This window comes from Cydia strobilella, chromosome 6, assembly GCF_947568885.1.
Source record: "Cydia strobilella chromosome 6, ilCydStro3.1, whole genome shotgun sequence".
NCBI lineage: Eukaryota > Metazoa > Arthropoda > Insecta > Lepidoptera > Tortricidae > Cydia > Cydia strobilella.
Window position 1 is genome coordinate 19542250 of NC_086046.1, and position 13200 is coordinate 19555449.

Below are 13200 nucleotides of genomic sequence, written 5' to 3' on the forward strand. Positions count from 1 at the left end.
ATAATTATAAAAACTTATATTTTTGGAAAAAACATGAAATTGCAGTGTCACATCGTAACGTCCGAAAACCAGTCTCTCGTATCCAGTTACCATTTTTTAAAATCTGCCGATGGCGTTTTGCCATCTCTTTCGCACGCACTAACACTCAGCATCACACTCTCTCATTTACTCATCGTTCATTCTGCAGTTCGTTCTCTCACTCACTCTTTCAGTCCTTACATTCCAATCCACGCATCCTACATATATATATATATATATAATTCAAGTCTCAATGTGCACAGACGGACGAGGGCTGACAGAGGACGAGTACAGCGCATCAGTGGCCACACTACAGTCGCTAGTGAGCGGGTCCCGCGTGTCCTGCGTGGAGCTGCGGCGCTGGGACTGCGGCGGCGGCGACGAGCGCGGCCTGCTGACCGGCCAGTACCTGCTGCGGGCCGAGCGCGACCACACCGACTTCATGGAGATCAGGTACACACACACACGCTACTGACTAGGTTAGGTACTACCACAGAATATGTGACGTTTTCAATCAAAAAGGTACCACATTGAAAAACCTGCCAGAGCGTCCGTATGGCAAGCGACAATGTGGTACCTTTCGCTTGAAAACGACAAATATATAATAGTACTAGGTAGATTCACTCCCTAACAAAACGCGACAACTACGCGCAAGGCGGCGCGAGCGCGTGCAGGCGTCCGTTCCATAGCGATGTGCGGCAGTTACTAATTTACTATGGCAAAACCTCAATATTGAGGCGGCCGCAGGTACTTGTAGCGACGCGATGAAATTGCGGAGTGAGACACGCCTGGTACTACTAGGGCCGACATCATTTAAATTGCCAACGGCGTATTGAGAGCTTAAAAGCCCGGGACGCTTAGGTGAAATCACGTTTTATTCCTAACATTACTAGGGAAGTTACGTATTACAAAAATTTATAGTAGGAACCGGTCCAACGTAAAAGGTTTCAGATTTTTACTCAGATAACTTTCAAAAACCCGGACGGGCTTCTAACGAAGACAAATCCAGGTAAACCTGGATGGGTGGCAGCCTGCAGCCCCAGGTACAGCGAGCAGCAAAAGAGCATTCCCACTTTTTGAGTGGAATTCATTCATAATGTGGGTAGGTATGCACTTTTGCAACTGGGTTTATAACTGACTTCGGGAAGTTTGGGGTTTACAACATGGTTTTCGCTCTTTACGATATCTGCATACCTTCTTAGTCCTCGACCTGTGCTCTTCTGTCTACATCCTATCATAAAAAGGATTATTTCTCACTTTTTCTAATATTGTCATTTCTTTCTTGTCCTAACAGAGTGGCAGTAGTAGGCAACGTAGACGCCGGCAAATCCACACTTCTGGGCGTACTGACACACGGCGAACTCGACAACGGGAGAGGATACGCGCGACAACGGCTGTTCAGACACAAACATGAAATGGAGAGCGGGCGGACCAGTTCTGTTGGCAACGATATCCTCGGCTTCGACAGTATGGGTGAGTGAGACAGACAAGACAATGGGAGTAAGTGAGACAACGACTTTTCAGACACAAACATGAGGTGGAGAGCGGGCGTACGAGCTCTGTTGGCAACAATATTCTTGGATTTAAATAAAAAAAAAAAAAAAAAAAAAAAAATCATTTATTCAGACGAAATAAACCCTATCTTACATTAATTTCTTCTGCCAAACTGCATGACAGTTTGTTGGCAGAGGGGACTCCCTTAAAACAGGTGGGTAGTCTTATCTAATTACATACTAAGTTAAACATAGCCTACTTAGGTACATCTTAGTGTTTACGGTAACTTCAATTTAACTTTGTCTAACAGAAACATTTTTATTTTACGCTTAAACATCCTAAATGACTTACATTTCCTTATATCATACGGTATATCATTATACAATTTGGGGACCAGGTACTTCCTACTTCTTTTTCCATAATGCTGTATAAATGCATTCTGGAACACTGCCAATCGTCTTTGAGGGCTCCTCGACGTAAAAAACTCAGGAAACTGAGTGGGTTTCGGTGGCAACAATGATTGAAGACCTTCTGAAAATGCAAATTCTCCTGGTTTTAATAATTCAGGCTAGCGGTATCATACACATTCGGTACATTTGAGCCCACTTAAACACGTATAATTTCTTTTCTCAGGCAACGTTGTGAACAAACCTGACCACGGAACGCTAGACTGGGTCAAAATCTGCGAGAAGTCTTCCAAGGTCATTACGTTCATCGACCTCGCGGGCCACGAGCGCTACCTCAAGACCACAGTGTTCGGCATGACGGGCCACGCGCCAGATTTCGGCATGCTTATGGTGAGCCTTTTCAACGGGTTGGATTTGGCCTCCGGACCCTAGTTTGAAAAGCTTTGGACTAGATCATTTAGAGACATCTTATGGTTTAAGATATTAGTCGACCACACTGGCAGGGAGCGTACCTTAAACTGTTTGGAATAAAAATGCCTTTAGCCAAGCGTGGCTCACTCCGCGATTTCGTCGCGTCGCTACTAAGTACATGCGGCCCACACCAATTTTGGTGTCTAGCCATAGTAGTTGCCGCGTTAAACAATAAACAATTGTCATTCTGTACCTAGTACTATTATTTATTATGTGCGTTAGCTTTGAACATTTTATTAATGCAGTGATATTGTTACAGATAGGGGCGAACGCAGGAATAGTGGGCATGACCAAGGAGCACCTAGGGCTGGCGCTGGCGCTCTCCGTGCCCGTGTTCGTGGTGGTCACCAAGATAGACATGTGCCCGCCTAACATTCTACAAGTAATTATCTATAGGAGGTAACAACGTAAGATAATGTAAACAAGGGCCAAAGCAGGAGTATTAGGATTCAACCTTAACACTGCCTTTATCAAGTGGAGTATAAATTTTACAGAGCTCTTAAAATTATATTTTTTTGGCTTCTTTAGAGCATTTTCTATGTTCCTGTGGGACTTTGTTTAAATTTGTTTGACGTTTCGTTTCCCAGGATAACCTAAAGCTGCTGATCAGGATACTGAAGTCGTCCGGCTGCCGCAAGGTGCCCGTGATGGTGAAGACGAAGGATGACGTCATCGTGAGCGCTACCAACTTCGTCTCACAAAGGTACTGTAAGGTTTAAAGGACATGGGCACCGTGAAAGAATTTATTTGCACTTTCGTGACACTTTCTCTTTCCTGTGTTTTCTGTTTTGTATAATTTATTTATTTATTTAAACTTTATTGCACAATCAAAGAAAAATGTACAAATGGCGGACTTAATGCCAAAAGGCATTCTCTACTAGTCAACCATTAGGTCAAACGTCAAACAGAGACATAAATGTTGGTGCAGGATTTTTTTTTTTTTTAATCTGGTTTTTATGGAGGCTTTGGACACTCTAGGTGAACATGTCAGCCTCATGGGTGCTATCATAGTTCCCTACTCAAGGGAGAGGTCAATAAAGTGGTAAACACTGATTGCTTTGTCCGATATAGGTTCTGCCAACCAACAATTGATCTGTCCATTGTGCATGGAGCCCAGACTACCAAAAATTCTTTTTCTCAAGTCCGAATTCCGGACGCATTCCAACAACACGTGAGACAAGTCATCAGTCTTCTGACAGTTTGCACACAGTGGTGACGATTTAACACCCATCATGCACAGAAATTTGTTTGTAGGGATGTGTCCGGACCGGACTCGGAAAGCTGAGACTAACACTTTTCTAGAGAGGTTAGCAGAATCAAACCAGGGTATCCACAAGGGTCTATCTTGAATTGTTCTGTACCAGATTCCAACACCCCTTGATAAAGCTTGTTCTCCAAAATGGTATTCCCGTTTCTGTAAACATCTTTTTTTAATTCTGGGAATTACTTCACTTGAATATGGTATAGAATCGAGTACAGAGCCATCCATTACAGCGGTTTTAGCAAGCTTATCTACTGCCTCGTTTCCTACTAACCCTACGTGGGAAGGAATCCACTGAATTTTAACAACTCTATCTTTACAAATAAACTCATGAATCAACTGTAGAGCTTCATATGCAACAGGCATGCCTCTTTGTCCATAAACACAACGATAGATTTATAAATTATAACGAGAAGTAGAACCAAAAAAAAAATTCAAATATAAATAATATAATTCTTCTGTGTTTGTGCTTACAAATAAAATATGTACTTCTATTCTATTTTAATTTGTGACCCCTAAGGTCTTAAATTGTATAGCTAATATTTAAGTTTCGTTCAGCCCCAATTTTATGTACATGTATCGACATCAATAAGGACGTACCACACGTAATTTTACTTTACATTCAGATGTTTCTAAAGGTTCAGTTAATATTGTTAAGGGAAAGTTAATTTCTGTCTGAGAAAGGAGTTTTCTATTTCTTCCACTATGGTATTGGAAAGTCCATTGGACCTGTGACACTGTTTATGATCCGAACCATGCTAAAAATGTTTTCTTTCCATCAGGCTATGCCCAATCTTCCTGGTGTCGAACGTGAGCGGCGAGAATCTGGAACTGCTGACGATGTTCCTGAACCTTCTGAAGACGCGGATGCCGTCCAGCGACGACCAGCCCGCCGAGTTTCAGATCGACGACACTTATTCAGTGCCGGTGAGTTACACAACAGAAATGTCGATTTACTTCTTTCAAATATTTGACTACAGTCAATCCTATTGTTCATAAGACTCAGAAAAATCGAAGACACTCTCCTTCATAAGGTATGATTTTTGTGGATTGCAAAGACGCTGCCTTTTCTGTTACACTTTTCCAACAGCATTTTTTGTACAGGTATTTCTTCATCTTACGTCTTTCTTCTTCTTTTTTTTTTTTTTTTTTTTTTTTTTTTTTTTTTTTTTTTTTTTTTTTATTAGCCAATTTTGTTGTCCCACTGCTGGGCAAAGGCCTCCCCTCGTTTTCTCCACTCGACCCTGTCATCGCCATTTTCCCACCATTTGGGGTAGAATGCGTCCAAGTCGTCCCGCCATCTCCTTTTTGGTCTGCCTGAACCCCGGCCTGCACCGTCTATGGTGCTCCGTGGGTCCCACTCAGTAACCATTTTGGCCCATCTTTCCGGGTGCATGCGACAGACATGTCCCGCCCAGTCCCACTTAAGCTTAGCGGTCTTGACGCCTACATCTGCAACTCTAGTTCTGGAGCGTAGTTCCGTGTTTCTGATTCGATCAGTTCTACGAACACCTAATATACTACGCTCCATAGCTCGCTGGCAAACCTTGAGTTTCGATTTTAGGGCCTCAGTTAATGACCAAGTTTGTGCACCGTAAGTTAGGATGGGCAGGATGCACATGTCAAGGAGTTTGCGCTTAAGACACAAGGGAAGGTCACCCTTCATTAGCGCTTTCATGGACCAGAAGCTCTTCCAGGCGTTCTCGATACGTCTATCGATTTCGATAGACCGCCTGTTCTCGAAGGATGCTATCTGGCCCAAGTAAACGTACTCGTCGACATATTGTATATCCTGCCCATCTACTACTATGCTATGTTTAGCTTGATTGGTCATCAACTGAGTTTTCGCTCTATTCATTGTAAGTCCAACCTCAAGGCTCGCCGTGCTGAGGTCTTGCAGCATTTGTTGCAGATGTGATGACGTGTGGGAGAAGAGGACTATGTCGTCAGCAAAGCGCAGGTTTGTTAACCTCTTGCCGCCAACTTCAATGCCCATCGTCTCCCATGAGACCGCCAGCTTTTGAAATATCTCTTGGAGACAACTGGTGAACAATTTTGGAGATAGCGGGTCGCCCTGTTTGACGCCTTTCGCTATGCTGAATACGGGACCGGGTGCGTGCAATTTAATGCTAGCTGTGCTATTATTGTAAATAGTTCCAACGAGCTCAACATATGCCGGATCTATACCTTGATTCTGCATGGCGGAAAATATAGCGGAATGTTTGACGCTGTCGAATGCTTTGCTATAATCAACAAAAGCAAGGTACAGAGGGACACTGAACTCGTTGGATTTTTCTATTATTTGATTAAGAGTGTGGAGATGGTCAGTGGTGGAGAAGCTAGGTCGAAATCCGGCTTGTTCGGGTGGCTGGTGTTTGTCCAGCAGTGGGGCAATTCTATTTTCTATTATTTTAATAAATAATTTATATAAATGGGATATCAGACTAATGGGACGATAGTTATTTATGTCTGATTTGTCTCCTTTTTTATGCAGAAGTACGATATCGGAATGGCAAAATTTTGTAGGGACCTTGCCAGTGCAAATAATGGAGTTAAATAGTTTTGTTAAATGAGGTAACAAAGTTTTCTTTCCCATCTTTAATGCTTCGGTTGTAACGCCATCTACTCCAGGGCTTTTCAGGTACTTCATGCTCTTGAGAGCGGCGTTTACTTCGGAACCTGTTATAGGGGGAATGTTATTTGGGCTAGAGTTACCGTTTTGTATTGAAAATAAAGAGTCGGAAGAGTATAAAGATTTATAAAATGATGTAGCAATTTCTGTGATTTGGTCCCTGCTACTACATTTTTTCCCATTTTCGTTTCGAAGGCTTGTAATCCACGGTCTTTCTTTATTTATACCTTCTTTTGCCGTTCGGAGAGATGTATGGGTTTTTAAGGCTATTTCGACAAGTCTCGTGTTAAAATTTCGTATATCTCGTCTTATGCTTCTTTTCACTAGTCTGTCTAAAATGTTGTATTGTTTTCTGTCATGTTTAGTATTTTCCCGGTCCTCAATTAACTTTACTGTGTCTTTAGTGAGTTTGTTATTGTTCTTTCTACTTTGTTTTATTTTACTGCTGGCAGTTTTTATACTGGTTATGATGGTATTGTATTGATTTTGTGCATCTTTATCTAAGTTGCCTTTGTCGAGTATATCAAAACTGTTTTTTAATTCTAAGTTAAAGAGATCGTGATTTGATAGCAGTGTGTCTTTATTTAAGCGTTTTATCTTTTTAATAAAAAGCTGTTTGCGATGAAGTTTTATATTGAATTGAATCTTGGCTCGCAGTGGTCTATGGTCGGAACTAAATTTGATCTTGTTTATAGTTGATACATCCTTTATTAGAAATTTATTAGATGTGAGGACATGGTCTATTTCGTTTTTGATGAGCCCATTTGGCGAGACCCAGGTCCAACGTCGCTGTGGTCTTTTAGGAAAGAAGGTATTACTGATACTCATGCTTTGTCCAAAGGCGAATTGAATAAGGCGAGCGCCGCGATCGTTTCTGCTGCCAAGGCCATGTGGTCCAAGTATGTCAGCATTATCCAATTCGGTCCTTACTCCGATTTTAGCGTTGAAATCACCGAGGATCACGGTCCATGTTCCTCGGTTCTCATCGCAAGCTTTGTTCAAGAGATCATAATATTCTTCTACCTCATCATCGCTGTGCGAAGATGTTGGAGCGTATGTCTGAATAAGTGTTAAGGTGTGACTTTCAGATATGCTTAATTTCAACACAGCCACCCTATCGGAATAGCCCAAGAACTCGACAATGTTATCCTTCCACTTCTTTTTGACGAGAAAACCTTTCTTCTTCTAAGTTACTAAATCTGTTTTAATAGTAATTTCCTGAAGGTGACGGTTTTAGGGAAACCCACACAATTTGATAACTTAATGTTACAATATTTTATGTTAAAATACCGTTCGAGAAATAGGCCCCTAGACAAATTCTTCCAAGTTGTCCGGTTGTCTTAACAGGAGTTTATTCCAGGGCGTCGGCACCGTAGTGTCCGGCACGACTCTAGCCGGCGTGATCCGACTGAACGACACGCTGCTGCTGGGGCCCGACCCGCTCGGCCGCTTCACGCCCATCACCGTCAAGTCCATCCACCGCAAGCGTATGCAGGTGTCGGAGGTGCGCGGGGGGCAGACCGCCTCCTTCGCTCTCAAGAAGATCAAGCGCTCGCAGATACGGAAGGTGAGACAGGCTTTACAACAGTTAGTCACACACCGGCAGGAGATACTGCTAATGGGCACTGTTATCACTGCAATGCATATCCAACGCAAACTTCGTCAGAAGATATGAACATTGGACAGGATGCCTCGTTCGCGTGCAAGAAGATAACGAATTGGTTAATCGTTTATGCTCTCTTGACGGATTTAAGTCACAACGAGTGTTACGTATGTCTGCCTTTCCTATTAACCTTATATTTTCCCCCAGGGCATGGTGATGGTATCCCCCGCGCTGGAACCACAAGCCTGCTGGCAGTTCGAGGGCGAGATCCTCGTCCTGCACCACCCCACCACCATCAGCTCCCGCTACCAGGCCATGGTGCACTGCGGCTCCATCCGACAGACAGCCTCCATTCTCTCCATGTCGCGAGACTGCCTGAGAACGGGCGACAAGGCGCTGGTGCGGTTCAGGTTCATCAAGCATCCTGAGTACCTGAAGCGAGGGCAGAGGATGGTGAGTTACATCAGGGTGTACTACAGCTCCATCCGACATACAGCCTCCATTCTCTCCATGTCGCGAGACTGCCTGAGAACGGGCGACAAGGCGCTGGTGCGGTTCAGGTTCATCAAGCATCCTGAGTACCTGAAGCGAGGGCAGAGGATGGTGAGTTACATCAGGGTGCACTACAGCTCCATCCGACAGACAGCCTCCATTCTTTCCATGTCGCGAGACTGTCTGAGAACGGGCGACAAGGCGCTGGTGCGGTTCAGGTTCATCAAGCATCCTGAGTACCTGAAGCGAGGGCAGAGGATGGTGAGTTACATCAGGGTGTAAAGTTCGTAGATTTCAAACAGTCCCCTTTCGGCTTATCCTTTGTCTATTGTTAAATGAAACCGCACGTGCTACTTACTAGCATAAAAAAATGGTATGGCCGTTTTAACCGGTTATTCAATTACCACTCTATGGAGATTGCAATAAGGTTTAAAATGAACTAATGGGAAAACATATTCCTTAGCTGTGTGGTCTTTGCGGTTACTGAGTGCCGGCAAGTCGAACGCTACAGAACCAGTCTAAAATGTGTCATCGATATGCGTAACAAAGGCGCGTTATCGGAGAGCGCACTTACACTGGTTTTTTTTGCGTTGGACTAGCCCGCGCTCGCCACGATGCACGAACCAGGTAAAGGACAGGGACGGATTGCGATTAAAACATTTTGATGGATTCATGACAAGTATGTATTTACATATTTAAAACAAACAATAATAACATTTTTTTACTAATCAGTTAAATAATAACATTAGGTAATAATCCGTTTTACAAATAATCAACTATTAAAATATTCCTCTCTAATGTTACAGAGTAAAAACTAAAACTATATTTAACAAAATTAATACATATATGCCCTTTTTAAACAATATCGGCTTTTTTACAATATATAGGTAGGTATTACAGACAAATTTTTAATAAACTAAAATAACGTTTTTTTATACAATGTAAATAATAAACAACCACCCCTCTGTCATAATTAATGTGACAGAAGATTCCGAAGATGAAGAAACTAGTTAAAAAAAGTAGTCGTGATTTTTGCTATTTATTAATTGAATATATCTACATCTTTATTTATATAGGTATTGTACCAATGCATGTTTATTTATATCTTTAGTTAGTAATTTATATTTTATGTATGTATAACTCATTACTGTTTGGCTGGTTGTTTATTATTTACATTGTATAAAAAAACGTTATTTTAGTTTATTAAAAATTTGTCTGTAATACCTATATATTGTAAAAAAGCCGATATTGTTTAAAAAGGGCATATATGTATTAATTTTGTTAAATATAGTTTTAGTTTTTAGTCTGTAACATTAGAGAGGAATATTTTAATAGTTGATTATTTGTAAAACGGATTATTACCTAATGTTATTATTTAACTGATTAGTAAAAAAATGTTATTATTGTTTGTTTTAAATATGTAAATACATACTTGTCATGAATCCATCAAAATGTTTTAATCGCAATCCGTCCCTGTCCTTTACCTGGTTCGTGCATCGTGGCGAGCGCGGGCTAGTCCAACGCTAAAAAACCAGTGTAAGTGCGCTCTCCGATAACGCGCCTTTGTTACGCATATCGATGACACATTTTAGACTGGTTCTGTAGCGTTCGACTTGCCGGCACTCAGTAACCGCAAAGACCACACAGCTAAGGAATATGTTTTCCCATTAGTTCATTTTAAACCTTATTGCAATCTCCATAGAGTGGTAATTGAATAACCGGTTAAAACGGCCATACCATTTTTTTATGCTAGTAAGTAGCACGTGCGGTTTCATTTAACAATAGACAAAGGATAAGCCGAAAGGGGACTGTTTGAAATCTACGAACTATACTACAGCTCCATCCGACATACAGCCTCCATTCTCTCCATGTCGCGAGACTGCCTGAGAACGGGCGACAAGGCGCTGGTGCGGTTCAGGTTCATCAAGCATCCTGAGTACCTGAAGCGAGGGCAGAGGATGGTGAGTTACATCAGGGTGCACTACAGCTCCATCCGACAGACAGCCTCCATTCTTTCCATGTCGCGAGACTGTCTGAGAACGGGCGACAAGGCGCTGGTGCGGTTCAGGTTCATCAAGCATCCTGAGTACCTGAAGCGAGGGCAGAGCATGGTGAGTTACATCAGGGTGTACTACAGCTCCATCCGACATACAGCCTCCATTCTCTCCATGTCGCGAGACTGCCTGAGAACGGGCGACAAGGCGCTGGTGCGGTTCAGGTTCATCAAGCATCCTGAGTACCTGAAGCGAGGGCAGAGGATGGTGAGTTACATCAGGGTGCACTACAGCTCCATCCGACAGACAGCCTCCATCCTCTCCATGTCGCGAGACTGCCTGAGAACGGGTGACAAGGCGCTGCTGCAGTTCAGGTTCATCAAGCATCCTGAGTACCTGAAGCGAGGGCAGAGGATGGTGAGTTACATCAGGGTGTACTACAGCTCCATCCGACAGACAGCCTCCATTCTCTCCATGTCGCGAGAGTGCCTGAGAACGGGTGACAAGGCGCTGGTGCGGTTCAGGTTCATCAAGCATCCTGAGTACCTGAAGCGAGGGCAGAGGATGGTGAGTTACATCAGGGTGTACTACAGCTCCATCCGACAGACAGCCTCCATTCTCTCCATGTCGCGAGACTGCCTGAGAACGGGCGACAAGGCGCTGGTGCGGTTCAGGTTCATCAAGCATCCTGAGTACCTGAAGCGAGGGCAGAGGATGGTGAGTTACATCAGGGTGTACTACAGCTCCATCCGACATACAGCCTCCATTCTCTCCATGTCGCGAGACTGCCTGAGAACGGGCGACAAGGCGCTGGTGCGGTTCAGGTTCATCAAGCATCCTGAGTACCTGAAGCGAGGGCAGAGGATGGTGAGTTACATCAGGGTGTACTACAGCTCCATCCGACAGACAGCCTCCATTCTCTCCATGTCGCGAGACTGCCTGAGAACGGGCGACAAGGCGCTGGTGCGGTTCAGGTTCATCAAGCATCCTGAGTACTTGAAGCGGGGGCAGAGAATGGTGAGTTGGTTGGGTTATTGTATTAAAAATAGGCGTTTTAACTCGTAATAATGGCGAATGCACTGCGCTATCAGATCACATTTTTTGTATAAACCGATTTGGGGTCATCCATTAATTACATCACACGTTTAGGGGGGCGTTTTTAATAGTTTAATTTTTTTTTCTAATCTGTTTTGGGTTATAAAATTACGAATATTTCTTTTGTCAAAAATTTTTTAATAAAATATTATACTTAATTCGATTTGCCGATTATATTGAAAAAATGTGACCTCACACCAGGGGCGGGGGGGTGTTGCCAAATGTGACCAAGTGTGACAAGGAGGGGGGGGGGGGGGGTCAAAAAAACCTCGAAATTCGTGTGATATAATTAATGGATGAACCCTTTGGGTCCATAGAGAATGAGCCGACTTCGTTACGAGGCGGTTCGATTTGTTTTTTTATTTTATTTGTACCAGTTTTATATTGTACGTGTATGTGTAGGTGTTCCGCGAGGGCCGCACGAAGGCCGTGGGCAACGTGCTGCGCCCCGAGCCCGCCAGCGCCGCGCCGCGCCACAAGCCGCCGCCGCGTCACAAGCAGCGCGCGCCGCCGGCGACGCAGGGCGACGTCAGGGACAACGTCACGGTACGGTACATACACATGTGTTCCGCGAGGGCCGCACGAAGGCCGTGGGCAACGTGCTGCGCCCCGAGCCCGCCAGCGCCGCGCCGCGCCACAAGCCGCCGCCGCGTCACAAGCAGCGCGCGCCGCCGGCGACGCAGGGCGACGTCAGGGACAACGTCACGGTACGGTACATACACATGTGTTCCGCGAGGGCCGCACGAAGGCCGTGGGCAACGTGCTGCGCCCCGAGCCCGCCAGCGCCGCGCCGCGCCACAAGCCGCCGCCGCGTCACAAGCAGCGCGCGCCGCCGGCGACGCAGGGCGACGTCAGGGACAACGTCACGGTACGGTACATACACATGTGTTCCGCGAGGGCCGCACGAAGGCCGTGGGCAACGTGCTGCGCCCCGAGCCCGCCAGCGCCGCGCCGCGCCACAAGCCGCCGCCGCGTCACAAGCAGCGCGCGCCGCCGGCGACGCAGGGCGACGTCAGGGACAACGTCACGGTACGGTACATACACATGTGTTCCGCGAGGGCCGCACGAAGGCCGTGGGCAACGTGCTGCGCCCCGAGCCCGCCAGCGCCGCGCCGCGCCACAAGCCGCCGCCGCGTCACAAGCAGCGCGCGCCGCCGGCGACGCAGGGCGACGTCAGGGACAACGTCACGGTACGGTACATACACATGTGTTCCGCGAGGGCCGCACGAAGGCCGTGGGCAACGTGCTGCGCCCCGAGCCCGCCAGCGCCGCGCCGCGCCACAAGCCGCCGCCGCGTCACAAGCAGCGCGCGCCGCCGGCGACGCAGGGCGACGTCAGGGACAACGTCACGGTACGGTACATACACATGTGTTCCGCGAGGCCCCACGGAGGCCGTGGGCAAGGAGCCACGTCACAAGCAGCGTGCGCCGCCGGCGACGTCACGGTACAAACACATGTATAGCTTGCCAAACGTTTAGATAGCCGGTGCACGATCTAGCTTGCGAGTTTACTAACGGTCATCTGCAACCAATTCAATCGATTAATCAAATACCACGTAACGTAACTGAGTTTTTAATTGTCCAATAGTCAAGCTGACGGTGCAGGCGATGCCTTTGGGTGGTGACTTTAATCATATCCCAATTGAACGAACAGTTTTGGGGAGGCCCACATTTTCTTTATCTTTATACGTGTGGCAGGAACTTTACCATTGACTTGGGCACTTTTTGACTAAA

At 45.5% G+C, this 13200-nt stretch overlaps 1 protein-coding gene across 1 annotated transcript in view; it reads left to right on the forward strand.

Annotated features, from left to right (window-relative positions):
* LOC134742227 (GTP-binding protein 1) overlaps positions 1-13200 on the forward strand; it is a 28463-nt gene that overhangs the window by 13223 nt on the left and 2040 nt on the right. The window contains exons 4-12 of the mRNA XM_063675243.1: positions 282-471; positions 1313-1491; positions 2146-2309; positions 2650-2772; positions 2978-3093; positions 4434-4578; positions 7644-7850; positions 8094-8339; positions 11870-12818. Of these exons, the coding sequence (XP_063531313.1) occupies positions 282-471; positions 1313-1491; positions 2146-2309; positions 2650-2772; positions 2978-3093; positions 4434-4578; positions 7644-7850; positions 8094-8339; positions 11870-12818 (2319 nt within the window). The remainder of the gene's footprint in view (positions 1-281; positions 472-1312; positions 1492-2145; positions 2310-2649; positions 2773-2977; positions 3094-4433; positions 4579-7643; positions 7851-8093; positions 8340-11869; positions 12819-13200) is intronic.